This window comes from Crocodylus siamensis, chromosome 1 (assembly GCF_052110815.1).
Source record: "Crocodylus siamensis isolate JL-2025a chromosome 1, ASM5211081v1, whole genome shotgun sequence".
NCBI classification, from domain to species: domain Eukaryota; kingdom Metazoa; phylum Chordata; order Crocodylia; family Crocodylidae; genus Crocodylus; species Crocodylus siamensis.
Window position 1 is genome coordinate 63,972,210 of NC_143395.1, and position 19,986 is coordinate 63,992,195.

General features: G+C 42.2%; 1 protein-coding gene across 3 annotated transcripts in view; it reads left to right on the forward strand.

Annotated features, from left to right (window-relative positions):
- TTK (TTK protein kinase) overlaps positions 1–19,986 on the forward strand; it is a 73,519-nt gene that overhangs the window by 37,198 nt on the left and 16,335 nt on the right. For all 3 annotated transcript variants that reach the window (XM_090035370.1, XM_090035354.1, XM_090035360.1), the window contains 9 exons: positions 693–801; positions 880–955; positions 1,066–1,160; positions 5,862–5,961; positions 8,817–8,943; positions 10,934–11,112; positions 11,364–11,500; positions 13,762–13,888; positions 15,298–15,390. In XM_090035370.1, the coding sequence (XP_089891496.1) occupies positions 693–801; positions 880–955; positions 1,066–1,160; positions 5,862–5,961; positions 8,817–8,943; positions 10,934–11,112; positions 11,364–11,500; positions 13,762–13,888; positions 15,298–15,390 (1,043 nt within the window). The remainder of the gene's footprint in view (positions 1–692; positions 802–879; positions 956–1,065; positions 1,161–5,861; positions 5,962–8,816; positions 8,944–10,933; positions 11,113–11,363; positions 11,501–13,761; positions 13,889–15,297; positions 15,391–19,986) is intronic.

The following is a 19,986-nucleotide window of genomic DNA, read 5'->3' on the forward strand; positions in this document are numbered from 1 at the left end:
AAACTGAATTTAATTTGTTTCCTGTGTCTGTAACCCTATAAAGTTTTACTGTGCACATCAGAGTGAATGGGGAAATGGGCACACTGGTATACGAGCATCATGTCTGTAGCTCTACTCAGTTTTCCACTTGGGGTGGTAGTCTGCTTACTGCAGATATTTTTGCTTGTGCTTCCATAATCTAGTGGCTAATGGAGGTACAGTAAAATCTGCACTATCTGGCATTTAAGTAACTGGAAATTCCATTGATTTGGAATTTCTGACCAGCTGCACGTGGAGGGCTGGGTGGGGGAAAGCTTGCATGTGGTGGTGGCTGCCACCATCCTGCACTGCCACTACTCTGCTAGCCCACCCACACTCCATGTGCAGCCACCACCCTTCCCTCCCTCCTTCATGTTATCTGAAAACCCCTGCTGGGTGTTTTCACATAACTGGAATTTTTGTATAACCGGCAATCCCCTTATCCAGCATCCCCAGGGTAACAGAGATTTTACTATACTTGTATTCAGAGAACTGGTTAGATGCCTATTCTGCATGCTGCAATAACTTCCATTGCCATACAAGGTGATTAAACCTAGTTTATAGTGAAGATCATATGTCCACATCTTTGGCTATTACCCGAGTTGCATTATTTTGAAATTTAATGCATCATGTGATATTCACAGAATAATTCACATTCATTTACTTACTTACAGTGTCGGGCTCGCAAGAATCAGGACTACAAACCATGCTCGGAAGTTACAGGAGTAGGAAAAAAAGTGATTCTGGTGACATTTCTGGGAATTTCAGCAGACATTCTCTTGGGTAACCACTTATTCTTTTTATTCAAGGCTTTCTTCAACAGTGGCCAAGAATTATAGTTTGTGTGTTTTTTGTTTTTAGGGAGAACAACTCTCAAGAGCTTGATGCAGTCTTTGGTAGCCACAATCCTTTAAAGCAGTTAAACAAGCCTAATCAGGTGGAAACTTTTTGAATGCTTAAATTTAATATTGCTTTCTTTGGTCCTCACATGTTGTGAAAGTTTAATATTTCACATCTTGATAATTTCCTATTTGTTTAAATATTTAGGTTGGCCCATTTGGGAGAGTTCCTATTAATTTAGTAACAGATGTTGATGATGTGAAGATGATGGAAGTTCCAGTTACAGCTAGTGTTACAAAGAGGTATAGTTAAGTACTTTCCTATGGCAGGACTAATTCTTTAAAGATAATGCTATTATAGGGTAATACAATGGTAAACCAGTATCTAGGGTGTAAAACTTGTTCTAAACTTGGGGGTATTTAGTGCCTTTTGTATTACTGAAAATCTCTGAGATTGCTGCTTTAACTCTTTACAAAAAGTTTGATTCATCAAACTAGACATTGGATTTTTTGTTTGCTATAATCTGCCTGCCATTTGGTAGCCACAGATAACTCTGGAGATCTTCAAGAGAAGACTGGATGTTCATCTTGCTGGGGTCACATGACCTCAGTTGTCTTTCCTGCCTAGTGTAGGGGGGCCTCCAGCCCTTACAATCTATGAAACTTCTAGATTTGCCTAATTGTGGGCCTCGAAGATAGGATGCAAACAAGTTGTTTGTTTTTTTTCTTTCTATTTTATTTTGAGCAAATAATCTCTCGTACTATATGTGACAGCTTATACTACAGCTGTCAAAGCTGGCGGTAATCGGTCTTCATTTTTAATTTGTTTAAATGTTAAATAAAATGATGATATGGGTAACATAAGAACTATAAAATCACCTTGGGAATGGTGGTAAATTTGGTAGTCATACCTGCACAGTTATCCCTGTTGACACTGGATTTGTCACTAACAGCTAGCTGTACCCCCTTTGTAACACTATGTTGGGGGCAGGCAAAATACGGCCCACGGGCCAGATCTGGCCTGCCAGGCCATTCTATCTAGACCGTGGGGCCCCTAAAAAAAAAAATATATATATATATTAATCTGCCCCGGCTGCCTGTCAAAGATGACAGGAGCCAGAGGCAGTAGGACCCAGGGAGAGCCAACAGCAGAACTAAATAGCCACAGCAGGCCTGGCCTGGCCTCACCCCCTGACAGCCTCCCCCCACTCAGAGCCTCAGCCTGGGACTGTTTCTGCCTCCGTGCACCAAGGGAAATGCAGATAAGGAGAGGGGAGGGAGGCAGGGGAGGATTGTGGTTGACTGCCGCATCCTCAGGACCAGCCAGGTCCAATCCTCTGGTCCTGGTGCTGCATTTGGGAACCACATGGTACTGGAGGCTGACCAGCAGGCAGGCGGGGGGCGAGTGGGGAAATGGGTGCAGTAGAAGGAAGGGGCAGCAAGTGGGCAAGCGGAGCACAGTGACAGCCAGGCAGGAATGTGGGACCAATGCCGGTGCCTCAGGCCCAGAGCGGGGCAGCAGGAGTGTGGGGCTGGGCTGCCAGGGATTCTGTGGAGCTGGGCTGGCTTCCTCTTCTTCCTGCTTGAGCAGAACAGTTTGGCTCCACAGAGCCTCTGGTAGCCCAGACCCCATGCTCCTGCCATCCTACTCTGGGCCCCATGCTCTTGCCTGGCTGTCACTACACTCCACGTGCCCACTCACTGCCCCTTTTCCCCTACCTGCCACAGCCATTTGCCTGTTCTCCCCCTGCCCACCGTGCTTTGGCACCATATGGTTCCCAGGTGTAGCACTGGGACCAAAGAAGCATCTGGGATGTGGTGCTGGAGCAGCCTGGGGGTGAAGGGGAGAGGGACAGGGAAGCAGCAGGAAAATGGCAGCACTGGCAGTTGGGGGGGGGGGGGAGTGGGAGCGGGAGCACGGGGCCTGCCAGTGCCCTGGGGCCAGGAGAGCACAGAGTGGCAGGAGCACGGAGCCGGAGCTTGCGGGAGTGCTGGTGGGGGCTCTGCCTGCTGCGGGGCGGGGATTGGGCAGGGGCAGACAAACTTTAGGCAAACCCTCCCACTCCACACCAGAACCCTCCCCAGCCACCCACCCCCCACAAAACCCACACACACACACGCCATGAATAAGACTTTATTTTAAGCTATTATACTATCACTTCTATGTAAACTACACAAATACATGTAAATTGGGACAAAAATATTTTTTTAAATGAATTTGTGAATGTGTAGTATATGTTTGGGTTTTTTGTGTTTTAAGAATATAATTTGGCATCTTTCTGGTTCAGAGACGGCAAAACCCCTTGCTGAAAGGAGTAATTCCAGGGGGCAAGGGGATGGATTTCTAGTGGCAACAATCAGGTGTTAGGGGTGGGAGTTCCTGTCCCAAGATGGTGACCAGGGGCTGGGGGACCTGTTAAGGGGCGGGGCTACCCATGCGGCCCTCAATGGCTTCCCAAAACTTCGTAAGCGGCCCTCTGCTCAAAATAATTACCTGCCCCTGAGCTACCTGCTAGGGGCAACACTTCATTCTTGAGGTTCCTTCCCCCTGCCCCCCAAGTGTATTCCCTCTGTCCACTGCTATGGTTTAGGGTATGGACAGATGTTATATTTTAAATATTTCGAAGACTGGTGCATTTTGAAGCACTTCAAAAAATCAAGTATATCAGCCACAGGCAGAAAGAGCTCCTGCACTGGAGAACTTAAATTACTGCAGTGCCATGTAGTGGTGTACTCTGCAGGCAGGAGGCTTGTCATAGGGTTGCTCACTCCTGCATATCAACATCTTTTTCTGTGTTTCCCTTCCCTAACCTCCTTGGTTGGAAGTACATCTACCCATGCCCATAACTTCTTTTTATTTTGGCTTCCTGCTCTTTGCCGATCGGGGAAGTGCATCCACAGTGTGGTCACATGGGATGCGTTCAGATGAACCCGCATGTGCCTCTTGCCACCCCTCCTGAGCAATTCCCCCCCACACCTGCCAGATCCCATCACTTTCCTTCTGCAAACCCCACTTCCTCCCATAACACACTTACTGTGGCCAGCTGCCAGACAGGATGAGACTTCTAGCTTCCCCTGGCTACAGATCTAGGAGGAGCTGGGCAGGGTTATTTTGCCCCAAGTGGCACAATTTGCCCCACACCAAAGTGCATGTCTGTCACATGCGCCGAGGCAAAAATCCTCGGCTCAAATTTGCTGCTTTGGTTTGAGCTGCTGCAAGTGCATGTGCCTGCATGTGTGGATGCGTCCATGGAGTGCAATCATGTTTGGAACTAGGGGAGTGCAGATAGTGTGGTATAACACAACACTTTTTTTTCTCCAATTAAAAAGAAATGAGCTTTACTAATAGGCTTGGGACCTTAAATTTATTCACTTTAAGATCCAAGCAAAAACAAATGCAACTTTCATTGGAAAGTACATTAATTTGTCACTTCATATATTATGTATGAAAGCCCATAAATTAGGCAAAAATAATCTAAAGGCATTCTATTAGTCCCATAGTCATTTATAATTAAACTTGCATCTCTGTTTTATGAATCTGAAAATCTAGTCTTCTTGAGACTCTTGACTGCATCCACTGCTTTACTGAAAGCTATTTTCACACCTGAGTTAATGTTTCTAGCTAGAGTTAAAACCAGTCTGCCAGGCTGTGAAAGAAGAGCAAATGGAGCAGACTTGTAGAACAAAGGATAGCTTGATTAGTGGAACTATTAGCAACCATTAAAAGGAGAGACAGTTGTTAATACCTATGGGACATAGAGTTTAGAAGGGTTCAGGTAGATTGTAATGAGCCAGGACCTCAATTGACTCCTTCACTTTTGCCTGAATAAAAATGCTGCTGCTGCTGCTGCTGCTGCTGCTGCTGCTGCTGCTGCTGCTGCTACCAAGCAGTTGCGTTTAAACTTGTGCTAGAAGAGGAATCAAAGGGGAGGTGAAACTACACCACTGCATTCCCTTGATCTGTCTCTGGTGCAATACGTGTTTGCTAAGCATTTCACTCCTGTAGAAGCTTTGAGCTCCAATACCACATTCGGCCCTTCAGTTGCTGTTCACCTAAGAGATTCTGAGACCCAACTCTACTTATGAGGGCTTTTCTTGCGGTCGCCTACACTAACATACATTTGTGGAGAATTTCCCAAATATTATGGAAATGACATCTTTAAAATAAAAAATTACTAGTAAGTGTTGTCTACATACATATTTACATCCCCTTTTGAGTTTTATGTAACTTTACACTGAGCAACAATGGTAGAGACACAGTGCATGGGGGTTTGAGAATTTAACTAACTTTTATATTTAACAAACTAACTTGCCCTTAGGCACAAAGGCAGTTCAGTATTTAGTACTGCTGCTTAACTGGGTGTGCACAAAGGAGTATTGTGTCCAGGCTTGGGCCCCCCATTGCAGAAAGGATGTGGACAAGCTGGAGAGAGTGCAGTAGAGAACAAGGAAAATGGTTCAGGGGCTGGGGCACATGGCTTATGGGGAGAGGTTGAGGGAACTGGGCTTCTTTATCTGCAGGAGAGAAGACTGAGGAGGGATTTAATAGCAGCCTTTAACTACCTGAAGGGTGGTTTCAAAGAGGATGGAGCAGATGACATCGAGGACCAGTGGTCTCAAGTTGCAGCAAGGGAAGTTTAGGTTAGATATTAGGAAAATCTTTTGCACTAGGACAGCGGTGGAGCACTGGAATACATTACCTAGAGGTGGTGGAATCTCCATCCTTGTACATTTTAAGGCCCAGCTCAACAAAGCCCCAGCTGGAATGACCTAGTTAGGGATGGTCCTGCTCTGAGCAGGCGGTTGGGCTGGATGGCCTCCTGAGGTCCCTTCCAGCCCTAGTGTTTCTATTTCTGTGATACTTGGAGAATTCCATTTCTGGCTTCATAAATGTGAAATGTTTCCCTTCTGTCTGAAAGGCAAGTTGGTTTGAAAAAAGGTGACTATTTTAAACCTAGATGTTTTGAGTCTGTGTCTCTGACTTTTAGTTTTGTTTCTATGCAGGCAAGTATCCAGCTCCAAATGCACAAATTTGATTGTCCCTTCTACAATACATGAACCAAAATCCTGTGGTGATGATTCGCACGAACTGGGAGACCTAAAGGTAACTTAAGTAAATTTGTGACAAGTAACTCTGGACAATAGATAAGCATGTTTTGGATGAGATGCAGAAAAGCTAGAAAAGAATTCTTATGGGGGTGGGCAAAAAACCCCTAAGCTTATATTGCAGGGCAAAGGTTCAGTACTTTTTTTATTTTGACTACTGCTTACAAAATGACTATTGAATCCTTGTGTTATAATTTTGCTCTTTTTGAGTAATATTTAAGGATCATAATGCATTCAAATGATACAGATTTCATTTTATCTAAAATAAAATACCCATTTATCACTAGCTTAAGGCTTATACACTTGTCCCTTGTCACAGATTCACCCCAAAACTGAGTTGCCTTTTGGGGTTGATCTTGTGGTATCCATGGATAGTTCTAAAATTCAGTTTACTCCTGTATTGTTTAGGCTCTACTTGAAGCTAGTGTGGAGCTGGGTTCAATTTTTGTCGTTTCAATAAGTATGTATTATGGCGTTTGATATCAATGTACTTCGGTAATTTCATGATATATTTAGTGTATATACCCAAGGCATTGACTACCTGTAATGGGGGGAACAGACTCCTCTTCAGCAAAACATCTGAGAGAAATGGCCTCTCTGACTCATGAGCAGGGATCCAAGTTTTACATTTGCTATGGAAAAATGTTTTTTCCTTTTTTTAAAGGAGAAAATGCATGAGAATCCACGGCCCCCTGCAGCTGATCACGCTGACCGGGAAGCATGAGCAGTGCTCTCGGAAGTGCCAGCAACGCTTCGCTTGGCGCCCCCACTCCCCGGCTGGTGCTCGCAGGGGGAGCACCAGTGCTCCTGCCTGCCCCCCTGCGCGCCGCCCTGCTTCCCCCCCACACACGCACAGATTTCATATCCCTATTTTCTGAATTTTTCCAAAGTGAAGTACAATAAAAGCTTTATTATCTGGCATGAGTGGGGGAAGAGGGAGTGCTGGTTATCTACTAATTCTGTTTATTGGAATAACTGGGATATGTGCAGCAGCAGGAGCTGGCATGCCTCCCTGCACCCCCTGGACGAGCATGGGACAAGCCCTCTGTCCCATGCCCTGCCTCGGCTGTGTAGGGCCTGGTGGGGCAGGTGTGGGGGCTCCGCCCCCTCCAGTCTGAAAGCGTAGCCCTTGGCGAAATTCTGGTTAATAGTGTATTCTGGTTAGTAAAATGCCAGTTAACACAGCTTTTACTGCAAGTTGGAATGCACATTTTAAATTAACAATTTACTTAATTACTGGAGTCATAAGATTCTTTTATCATAGGAATCTGGCCTTGTGGTCCTTGAATCTGTAAACTGCCTTTCTGAAGAAACTGTTCTGATTCTGAACTGAAATTTATGGTTTCTGAACCATGCCTTGCATCTTCAGAATGGAAGTAGATCAAATTGGGCCTGTTTTGGGAATAGTAGGGGTACTGCTTTACCAAGTGGCTTCCCTAAACCCTTGGTGAACAAGGAGTACTTAAGTGGCTACCAGCTCTTTTCCACTTCAGATTAGTGGCATCTTGCTAGCAGCAGGCTGTTGTAGGGTAAGCTTTTGCTTCCCTGCTCACCTTGGGGGTCTTCAAGAGGAGGCTGGACAGATATTTGGCTGGGATGATATGACCTGGCACCTGTTCCTGTGCAGGGCAGGGGGTCGGACCTGATGATCTGTTTAGGTCCCTTCCGACCCTAAGTACTATGATACTAAAATAAAGGCAGAGGAAGACAAGGGCTTAATTTGTGTCTGCTTCTTCAAGCAGAAGAACTATAGTATCCTGCCTCTTGACCTTCCTTCTGAAATTTATTTTTTGTGTTCATACTGAATATGGCAGGGGCACCATTCTTTTACAGTAGAAGTTCTGTTAACCAGCATCTTACAAGTAAGCATGCTCCACTAACTGGCATGGCAGCTTGTAAAATAAAGTGAAACTGGAAGTGCCCACTGTGGCACTTCCCGTTTCTCCGAGCCCCCATGGCCCCAGGCAAAGCAGCCTGCGCTGTCGGGCAACCCCCATCCCAGGGACATAACAGGCTGTGCCGGGCCCGCCTCCCTGTTCCACAGGGCCTGTGGGAGGGGCGGCAAAGCAGCAGGATGCCCCAGATGTGGGAGAAGCAGAGGCCCAGGCCACTCAATTAACTGGCATGTTTTGTTATCCGGCATCCCCCATTCCCATGGGATGCCAAATAACAGAGCTTGTACTGTATTTGAATTTGTTGGAGTGCCCACAGTGTACAAGCTGTATTGTGAACACATTGCACTGTATTCTTCAAAGGTGCCAAGTACACTGCAGTTTTCAACTTCATGGGAGTTGTACATGAAAATTGGGCTATTGTTTCTTGTGAAAAGTCATAATAATAAGATGGAGGCGGCTAAAGTGCAGGCAAAGTGATGGCTAAGTTTGATAAGTAGGATCTTTAAGCAAACTAAATTCAGCTTGCTGTCTTATTTGGTCAGTTCTTAACTTTTTTTTTATTTCCAGTGTTTATGCCCTTCTCTACATGTATAGAGGAGCTGTTTTCCCATGAGATGAGAGATAAAGAAAATGCTGTTTTTGGTGTAAATAAAGTAATTTGCAGAGGTACTCAAGAAAAATACCAAATTAAGTTACTAGTGTAATATAGCTAAGAATTGGAGTAGCTTAAGTAATTTTTGGTATGGTTACCAAACCTCAAGCATATCAGAAACAAAATATTTTAACACTGTAGCAGAAAGATTATACCTATGGAGACTTCAAAATGTTTGAAGAAATACTGGAGCTAATGTGAGTGTTTTGCCCCATGTCAGAAGGCTACTTTGTTGTAACGAGGAAATTACCTTAAAATATTGTTTGGGCTCTTTTTCCTTATGCTTTTAAAAAAAATTTTCTTCAGTTTTTACAGGACAAAAACTTTCTCCAATCACAGTTGTCGGATGAAGAGAGTATAGAAACTGCAACTGCTTCCACTGTAACCCTAAAAAATAAAACCAGTTCAAATCTTGCAACAAAAAGAAAAGAAGGTAACAATATTGAGAATTCCTACATTGTTACAAATGCAGGTCAGCTGTTCTTCCTTCAATAATCTCTTCAATAGTCCATGATTACTGCTTTTTGGATTGAGAGAACTTTTTTTTTTTTTTTTTACTTTTTAAATGGGATGATGGAGAAAAGGAACACATTTTTGTAAAAGCTTAAGTTGCATTTTGGATGCTGTAGTAATGTTGAGAACTTGAAGTTTGATGTCCTGCCATCTTGGCTACTTGTGTCTAGCACAGCCACTCAGTACATTGTAATCTTACTCCAAAGATGTTTTCTGAGCACCTGGACAAGCCTTTCTATAAATCCCTATTCCCTTCCCCATGGGACTTCAATATAACGCACACTGGCCTGTTGGACTTCCCTTCTGTCACCTTTGGCTGAAGACGGCTGCCTTTGTTTTCTGTTAATAGCTTTCCCTAGATGGCTATTCTGTTAATATCTCACTCCTGTTTATCTATTAGAGGAATAAAGGGATTTCAACCCCTCATGACAGGCCTATATTATTCTTTCTTCAGGATGCAGTTAGCCACTAGATATTACCTAAGTTATTTTTGTCCACAGTTGCCTCTCCCATTTCCATGTTTAATCAATTTAGTCATGTAGCAGTTTTCTCCCAAATCTCATTCTTTGCCAGTCCAAAGCAAGGCCTTGACAAGATCAAAAGCTCTTTAGTTATCAAGACCTGCTGTCTTCCCCATCTTCTCTGCTGTATTATTATTGTTAGCTGTATTGTTGCAGTTTATTCCTTTTTTTCTTGAAGACTGAAGCAAAACAGCCATTGAACATCTCTGCCTTCTTTTTGTCTTCTGTTCTAATAGCTCATGCTGGCTATTAAGAAGTGGATTCTTGGGTTATTATTTCTGTCCAATGTATTTAGAGAACCCCTCCTCATTGTCTGGTAACTTCCTTTATGAGGTTTAGCTCCATTTCTCTCTTTGCTTTCCTGACTTTTTTTCTTTGCAAGTTCTTGCTATTTCTTGATAATAAGAAGGCCAAGTCACTAGATAAACATGTTTCTTTGATTTGGGGGGCATTTAAAGAAGCTCCTTGAATAACCACACAAGTCTCCTACCATTCTTCTTATGTTTCTACCATGTTGGAATAGCTTTCTGCTCTGTTCCCCATACTATGCCACTTAAAAACTGCCAGTCCTTCTTTATCCTCTGGTCTGTCTTCTCCTGGGGGCTACATGCTATTTTTCCAAGTCCATTAAAATCTGCCCTTTTGAAGTCCAGTATTTTTATTTTGCTAATACCAGACTTTTCCCCTTTCTTAGAATCATAAAGTCTATTGTGCCCCGTAGTCTCTTCCTCTGAAGTTTACAATTGCATTTATGCTCTCAAGCAATTCTTCCTTATTGCTGTGAACAAAATAACATGGATAAATCCCCTAATCATCCTCAGCTTCCTAGAACAGAAACTTATTCTCCACACAAGTTAGGAACTTGCTTGACATTTTGTTTGGCTGTAATCTTCCAGCAGATATTGGGGAAGGTAAAATCCTGCCTATTTAGTACCATCTTATTTTTTGGATAATATTGTTACTTCTTTCAAGAGTGCCTTGTCAACCCTTTTTTTCACCCTGACTTAGCAAAGCCACACTTACTGAGTATTCTAATGAAGGAAAGCACTGGAGTAGCCCTGGTCCAGGAAAATAATTATAGTAATAACCCAAGCTTGTGTCTTATGGTTTGTTTTTTGGCTTGGTGGAAACAGATGTACCTGCAAGTAGACTGTAACAAATGTAGAATTTTTTTACTCTTGTTTTTAAGTAGCAAGTAGCATAGCTATGTAAAAAGCTCCTAAGACTCTCCCTAAATCCTCTGCACTAACTTTTATTTGGGGTAGATGATGAAACAAGACATTATTATAGCCTTTTCCTACAGTTCCTATCTGAATCTCTTTTAAAATGTATGATTAGTTTAAAAACATTTTTCTTTTGTTTAAATTAAAAAAAAAATGCTTATTTCAGAAATCAGAGTGCATTATCAGGGGTCAAAGATGCCAGAGCTGAAATGCATGGAAAGTCACCAGCAACAGTCTGGTTCCACTGGAAGTGAAAGAGAACAAATGGAACAGTTGAAACTAAATTGTGTTATGCCTGGAAGAAAACTAACAACTCAAGTGGGGAATCATAGGAGCTATGCAGAGGTAACTTACCTTTTGTTTGTTTGTGTGTGTGTGTGTGGGTATAAAATGTGTTGGCTCCATTTAGGTTAGTTATCTAGGTGTGTTGTGTTTTTTTTTTTTCCCCCTAGTAGTCTAATATAGCTGTTAAACTGTAACTATACTACTGATCTCACCTGTGAGAAGCTACTCATTTCCTGCTGAAAAGTGGGACTCTTGGTCAGTCTTTCTCTGCCTGAGAAGCTTGAATTAACAACCTGTTTTACTCTTTTTAGGGAAAACCATCAAGTTTTGAACAGCCTGTCCTTCCTATTTCAAAAGGATTATCACCGCCAGAAGCTGTTCCTAAAAGAAATGATCCAGCATTTATTTGTGGAACCCCAGGCAACACACTGAATGATTATATGTCTTGGTAACTACTTTTCTGTGTTTGATCAATTTCTGTGTTTTGTGTAACTTACTGTTCATTAAATATTTTATTAGTTGCCTAGTTTAGCACTTAAGTTCCAGATTCTTAAGAGCTAGAAAGACACCTGTGCAGTTAGTACTTGATACCAAGTACCATGTTATAAGATTCATAATTAATTAGACTAATACATTTATTAGCATTCAATGTCAAATTTGAGGCTTTAGTACTCTTTAAATGGGGAATTGTTACACCTATTTAAGCGTTGGTCTCTAATCACTAATAGAGAGCATTTGTCTTGAACTTTTTTCATTTTGTGATTATTTGGGTAAAAGGCCCTAGTCTGCTTGAACAATTAACCTGAATCTGAATCTTTCCCTACAAAAGCAGTGTTGTAGAAATGTTAAGTTCCCTTTTTGGAATCATGACATCTTGACTGCTCTTTAGAGGCAGGGATGAAAGAAGAAATGCAGAAAGTGAAAGATGCGACTAATCAGAGGATGGAAAGAGTTTAGTCTGATATTTTTAATCTCTAGAGGATGCTCCTATTCCAAAGTGTGGAATTATACCCAGGATTCTGAAGTCTCAAATGTCCTCTTGCTGTAAAAACCCATTAGCAAAGTACACATCTAGTTTCTTACTTCCATATGAAAGAAAACAGCCTCCCAATGCTAGTAATTATTAATTCGGGTAATAAAGATCTGTGCTGTGAAACCCTGCTTCTCTATTTGTGCTGGTCAACTAAAACTTCCATAATACACTTGGAGATAAAATTATACGAAAAATCCCCTATATTTAACATGAAATTCATGCTTACACAGCCACACAAGGTAGGAAATACCAGTTTAAGGTTGCCCATGAACCTTTAATGTGGCCTGCTTGTGAATATTATACTATGCTTTTTAATTACACAATTGCATTACTTTTCACAGGACCATTGTCTAATTCAGTGCAAAGGATAAGCAGTACATTAGGAATGGTGCTGAATTGAGGCTGTTTTCTGCAGGGTTCCTAATTTTACGTGTGAAAATTAGAAGGTGTGTGTTACTGAAACACAGGACTGCAGAAAGTGCAGGTGGTTTTGTTGACAATCAACTAATTTTACATCCTAGAGAAATGGATATCATCCTTGCTCCCTGTGTTATGCTGTCCAGATTGCTTAATTGGGTTCTGTGCAGATGGCCAGTACTTGTGGGGGCTAAATACAAATGTGCTGAGTTCCTGCAATTGCAGCTGGTGAAACCAGCTCTTTGACCATCTTAAATATGTGAGAGTTGTATAGTACTTGTCATGCACAAACCCCCAAAAACACAGGTCCAACATGTTTCAAGTTAGGCATGCACAATTAGTGGACACTTATCCAGTTCTGTCTTATTCTCAATTGTCCCCTATTTGTATTAAAATGAAGATATCGTGCCTCACTAGCATACTCTGAAGACCATAATTTGGAAATATCAGTGAACACAACATGATATTGTGGAGGAAGACTGATAAAGCTAATGGGGAAACTAATACTGTAGTAGTGCAGGGTTTGAATAGCTTGCAGTTTGACTAATGGAGCTATCTTTGTATGTCACATTGTGTAACTAATTTCCATGTACATTCTGTCCTGTGCACTAAATGAGACTGTCTTAATTTTGGCATTTCCCAACTTGTGAATCCTTGCTTACTTTAATGTTCTTTTAAATGTTGTCATACTTGGCTATATGAAGAATAGGCAAGGCCTTGAGAGGTCCTTACTTTCTATTTTGGTATCCAAAATTTGAACCTGGGTCTCCAAATTTAAGCACTAGCTTAATCTTGTTCAGTTTCTTTGTACCAAGAGGGAACTAATATTTGTAAAAGGTTGGGAGCAGGAAAGCAGATTCTATCAGAATTTTTCTCTGAGCCTGGGCAGAGTTATGGTACGTTTCTTTTCCAGCTTTTGCAGAGATTGAGATTTGGTACCTCCAGGTGCTTTGGTGTAGTTAAATATTTATGAAATACTTCTAAAGACCTTTTTATTTTTGAATTGCTTTAAATGCTTAAGAGGTAGATAAGTACCAAGAGGTTTGAGAGCATACATCTATAATGCTCATAATGAAAGGTAGCATAAATACAGTAGTGACACAGCCATTTGGTAAATGATTGGGTAAACTGTGATAAATCTTAGGTTCTTTAGATTGCAACATGTGTCTGGAATAAGTTCATACATCAAAAATTAAATTGATTCCAGACTCTTTTGAGGATGACTTTTTTTTTTTTTCTTCCCCCCCCCCCACCCTCAGTTTCAGAACACCAATTGTAAAGAGTAACTTCCCACCAGTGAGTCAGTTTTCCACTCCATACAACCAACTTCCTTATTTTCAGCCATGTACACCAGCAACTCCATTTCAAAACCAGTTTGGCTTACAGGTAATGTAAAATGAATGATATCTTGCAGTTTTAAAAATTTTTCCAAGAGTTTTTCCAGCCTTCCATAGTAATTCAAAATAAATAAGACTTTTGTGGAGGTTGGTGGGCACGGGCTTAAGGATTTGTGTTTTAAAATTGGTCTGTAGATCATCTTCTGGATTAATGTGGCGGCAACACTTTTTATGCTGTTACTGTTTTACCAAAATATACATTGCTGCTTTGTTTATGGCTTGAGTTCACTTAGGAATGGCAAGAAATCAGCTTTTTATTTTTTCTGGAGTAAGTCAACCAACTTTTAAGCCTAAATGTTTTAAAGGTGATGGGGACTTTTATTTATATGCCTCTGGGAATCAGTTTTCCGAACGTGAGTCGAGTGTAAAACAGTTCTGTAGTTTCTAGAGACTTTGGTAGTATTTGGACATCTAATTCCAGTATTTCTGCTACTGCTCCTAGCTATTAGAATCAATGAATAATATACAGGGAAGTACCAAATTTGCTCTTTCTTGATGGGACTCCTTATTCTGCCACTGTTTTGTTTATTAGAGTAATTTTTTTATGATTGACTAATGGAGACTATACTACTAGACTGTGAGTACATTAGAGCAAACCTCAGATGGCTTCTGAGAAATGAACCCTACCTATTTGTGTGCACCTAACACTACATATTGGTGCAGATGGCTTGTAGTGGCTGTGGGATAAGGGATGTACTCAGGCCTGTTCAAGCCACCTGTGTTCCCTAACGTCTAGGCTTTGGCCCGAACAGAGTGAGAAGAAATAGCCAAGATTTATTTCTAATTGTGCTTCTGTATGTTCTGTTGACATGGCTGTAGAGATCCATTACTATTCATTGGTAGGCAATCCCACTTCTTGTTTGGGGCCAAGAGCTCAAGGGGCCAGTTCCCTGGACATTTGGTCCTGTTACCGTAGGTTCTGGTTTTTTGTCTGTTAGGCATTTTCCACATCCTGTCAAGACAGCTGTTCTGTATAGGGCGGAAGAGGAAACAATGATAGGCTAAGTTAGAAAAGATAAGGGAGTGGAAGAATGGAGGGGAAATTTTATAATGAAGTAGACAGAGGAAGAACAAAAAAAGAGAGTAAAGATGGTGCTAGACATAGTACTGTCCACTAAGATCACAATAAATGTGAGAGAGGAAGGAAAACATGGAAAACTACAATCTCTTAAACTTGCTGAATTCAAGTGAATTGGTAAAACATTATTTTAAAGCAATTATTTTTATTCCTTAAATGCCAAGAGTTGGGTATTGCCATGTTGGAAGGAGTCAGAGGTATATTTCGTTCTGACTAGCAGACTGTCCTCATTTATTACGTGCTGGGTGAATTTTCAAGTATCTATCGGATTCCATTGCAAATGTGAAAATTATTTTCATTCTGTTTTTTTATGTATTCAGGTTTCAACCTCTGTACCTTCAAATGAATGCATTGCCATTAAAGGAAGAGTATACACCATATTAAAGCAAATAGGTAGTGGAGGTTCAAGTAAGGTAAGATCATTTTTAAACTTTAAGACTAACAAAAGTCAAATATACCAACTCACACAGAGGCATGGTGTCAGATATAGCTCATGTGCTAGAGGTAGCCTGCACAAAGTATTTAAATAATCTAAATAATAGATATTTTAAGGAACTTCAGTGTAAGTAAAAAATCAGCTTCTAGCCTTCGTGGGGATGACCCTTTTATGCTTTATGCAAGTCTCTATGGAAAATAAGAATGAGACAAATATGAAGAATGTATCAATATGTACTTGGAGCAGTGGTGTTTTGCCAAAGACAAAGTTAGCAAAGTTGCTAATTTGGTGATGCACATTTTATTAATGGGATCTCTCAAGTGTATTTTTAACCTTCTGTAGCAGCAGTGTGTTGGCTAATGTGGCCCCCCTGCTTTACCTGTGGCAGATTAGGGTGTTATGGCAGGGCTAACTAAAGTCTTGCTAGGAAGTTTAGACATTGAATTTGTATGGGACGGTTTGGATAGGAATAACTGCCTTAGGCAGGGGATTAGACTAGGTAATCTCTGGTCCCTTCCAGACCTACTTCTCTGATTGCAGGTCCCTTCTCCTGCAGACTCCTGCTACCTCCTGGTAGAGTACTCTTTACCTGTTGTGGTTCTTCCACGGCTAAAAAGAGATGTCATTTTTGCTGTATCGGCTGTGCTGGAGTGTGTCCCATCACAATGGATACGACTAGTCAGCTTCCTCATATTAGTCTACCTGTGGCTGCAGGCCAGTCACCATTGTTCTTCAGGGTCAGACCTCTGCTGTTCCAGGAACTTCAGGGGCCCAGTCCTGTGGGGCAGTGGACCCTAGTGCTGTGCCCTGATCTGAGGCATGGAAGCTTGAAAACACTGTGCTGTATGAAAACACCTGGGGCTTGCATGTCGTATTATGATGCCCTGACCCAGGGTGCATGTCTGCAAGTCGGCAATCATTTGGGGTCCCTCCACTTGCAGACACGTGTTTTGGATTACAGCACGGCAGTTTGAAAGCAAGTTCTGTGAAACTGCTGCAGGGCAAAATTTTATTTTATTGTTTTTCCTGGGTTGCCCAGTGACAAATCTGGAGGGGTAGGAGGGAGGTGACTCTTCTGGAAGAGCTCTAGAACCTGGAATCAGCCTGTGACTTAGACTCTGCCTCTGGAGTGTCCCTGTGGATTTGGGACCTTGGACTGTAGCTCCTGCCCCCCTGTCTGGCTCTTGATCCCCCAGTTTGCTCTTGCCCTCCCTTGGTGGCCTACTAAACTAGACTGCCTATGACCTGGTCATTGTAGCCTTGCTTTCATCCTTCACTTATTGTAGTGATGACATAGCCTGTGACCATGATTTACTTTTGTTTCTGATATCTGATATTGTGAGAAATCTGTCTGCCTCTAGGCAGTGATAGATGGAATGTGAAGATTTTTAGTAATAAAGAGCTTGTGTAGAGGGAGGGAGTCACTTAGCTGAAAGAAGGACTAGTTTATAACAGGGATGATCAACTGGTAGCCATGTTTAATGTGCGGCTTATGGGCCCTGGCAGCTGCCTCTTCTGCCTTCCACCCATTTGAGGGCAGGGGGTAGGGTTAGGTTCAGACAGCCTGGCTATAGAAATTCTGAAATTTTGATCACAGTTTTGGTTAAGCTATGAGTCATTCCACTTAGTTCTGGTGGCAGCACATTAACTAGTCCCTCCCTTCATGTACAAAAATATGTATAATTTTTCCCTCAGTGTCTGCTGGGGCCTTGCCCAAAGATCATTGGTAACAAGTCCTCCCCCAGCTTCTTACCCCTCTTTCCCCACCCCCCAAAGGCATATGGGGTTGAGCATATATGAAGACCAAAAAGTGAAATTGGCTGCCATGTTTTTTATATTTACTCTGAGGTGCTTACAGGGATATGTATTGACTAAAAATAATTTACAGTATCCAAATCAGTAAAGAATTCTCCTTTTAAATTGATTTGCTGAAGATACTATAGAGGAAAATCAGTTTGATCTGATACTAGAATTTCTTTTAATCCTAGCAAAGAGCTCAGTCTACTAGATCATGCAGATTCTTGTGCTGAATAGGAGTGAGAATATTTTTAAAGCTGGCTTTCCCTGACTACCACCCCATGCTCTTAAACTTAACCTTACTCAGCCCTTTTATGATAGTTTCTTATTGCAGTTACGTATTTCATCACTTACAGAAAGATATTTCTCAATGGGATATGTAAATTGTTGTTTTTCAGCTGAAACCTCCTCGCAAATTTAACTGGGTGTGTTATGTACTTAAGAAGTTGGCAAAATTTCTCGTGATCTCATGCTGCAATTACCATGCCCAGGTGTTTTAAGAGATTCCTTTTCTTTAAAACTGCTAAAGGGGAAGTACAGGGATACAGTCTTAAAAACAAACTTAAATTCTATTGGCAACCCTTCATTTTTATTTTAGGATTTTTTTGGACTGGCCTTGCCTCTGCACAGGAAAGTGTCTATATAACGTATCCACATTTCATGTGCTCTTAACAAAGATTTTAAAGCTATTTTAGGTTTGGCTTACACTTATGACTGTGGGCATTGTGTACCACCATTCAGAGATTTATGTTCACAAGAGGATCCAAGCTATTATGCAGGGAACAGTGTAGGTTTTGGCTACTGACAAATTGGCAAGATGTGAATTTTGATTTTTATGTTATGTAAATTGAAAGCTTAAGGGGATCAGTGAACTTGGGTAGGTCAGAGGGAATAAATGGAAAGTAGGAAATGGAATAAGTAATATGAAATAATAAGTGATATGAACAGATGACTAGGGAGGAGTACAAAAACTTTGCTTGGGCATGAAGGGGTCAAATCAGGAAGGCCAAAGTGCAATTGGAGTTGCAGCAAGCCAGGGACGTGAAGGGTCACAAGAAGGGCTTCTAAGAGGACAAGAGGAAGGTCGGGGAATTTGTGGGCCCCTTTACTGAATGGGGGAAGCAACCTAGTGATAAATGGTGAGGAAAAGGCTGAAGTACTCCATGCCTTTTTTACCTTGGTCTTCACAGGCAAGGTCAGCTCCCATACTGCTGTGCCAGGCAGCACAATTTTGCTCAAAAGTTGAGCAGCCCTCAGTAGTGAACTATTCAGGGACTAGTCAGAAAAGCTGGACGTGAACAGGTCCATGTGGCCAGATGCAGTGCATCCAAGGGTGCTGAAGGAGTTGGCTGATGTGATGGCAGAGTCACTGGGCATTATCTTTGAAAACTTGTGGCAATTGGAGGAGGTTCCAGATGACTGGAAATGAGCAAATATAGTGTCCATCTTTTAAACCCCCCCCCCCCCCCCCCCCAAAAAAACAAAAAAAACAGACCAAAAAAAAACAAAAAAAACTATAGAGCAGTCAGCCTCACTTCAGTCCCTGGAAAAATCATGGAGCAGGTCCTCAAAGAATTGATTTCTAAGTGCTTAGAGAAGAAGGTGATTTAAGAACAGTCAGCATGGATTCACCAAGGGCAAGTTATGCCTGACCAACCTGATTGCCTTCTATGATGAGATGACTGGCTTTGTGGATGTGGGGAAAGCAGTGGATGTGATGTACCTTGACTTTAGCAAGGCTTTTGATAGTCTTCCATAGCTTTCTTGCAAGCAAGCTGAGGCAGCATGGGTTGGATGAATGGACTGTAAAGTGGGTAGAAAGCTGGCTGGGTTGTCAGGCTCAATGGCTGTCAGGATCAATGGCTCTGTCTAGTTGGCAGTCAGTATCTAGTGGAGTGCCCCGGGGGTTGGTGCTAGGGCTGATTTTTATTCAAGATCTTCATTAACGCTCTGGAAAAGAGGATAGATTGCACCCTCAGCAAGTTTTGCAGACGACGCCAAGGGATGGGGAGGTGTAGTAGATGGACTGGAGCAGTGGTTCTCAACCTTTGATACCTTACATACCCCCTGCCAATTGACGTGGCAAAAGCAAAACCAGAAGTCCCACTGTGGTACTTCTGGTTTCACCGCCGTGAGCCAAGTCCCACTTTTTCTACCACAGCCTGGGGCAAAGCAGCCTGCATAGGGCCTCCTTCCCTATCCCCGGCACACTGACACTGGGGAGTAAAAGCTCTGGCGTACCAGACATGGTAGGAGGGGCGGCGGCCGGAACTTCTGGCCTGAGCAGGCAAAGACAAAAAGACAGCACCTGCATACCCCCTATCCATGTTGGGCATACCCCCAGGGGTACACATACCATGGTTTGAGAAACACTGGACTGGAGGTTAGGGATAAGTTTCAGTGACCTAGACAAATTGGAGGACTGGGCCAAAAGAAATCACATGAGGTTCAACAAGGACAAGTGTGAAGTTCTGAGCTTAGGATGGAAGAATTCCATGTACCGTTACAGGCTTGGCACCAACTGGCTAAGCAGCAGCTCTGCAGAAAAGGACCTGGGGGATCCAGTGGGCAACAAGCTGGATATGAGTCAACAGTGGGCGCGTCTACAGATTCATTAATGCACTTTTGCTCATGCGTATTAAATTTAAAACCTCCATTGTGAGGTACTAGAAAAAGGCACATTAAAATAAACTAATGTGTTTTAGCAAAAGCACCTGGGTTTTTTGTGATGCTTTAATGTACATTAGCTTATTTTGATGCACCCAGTGTCCTCTTG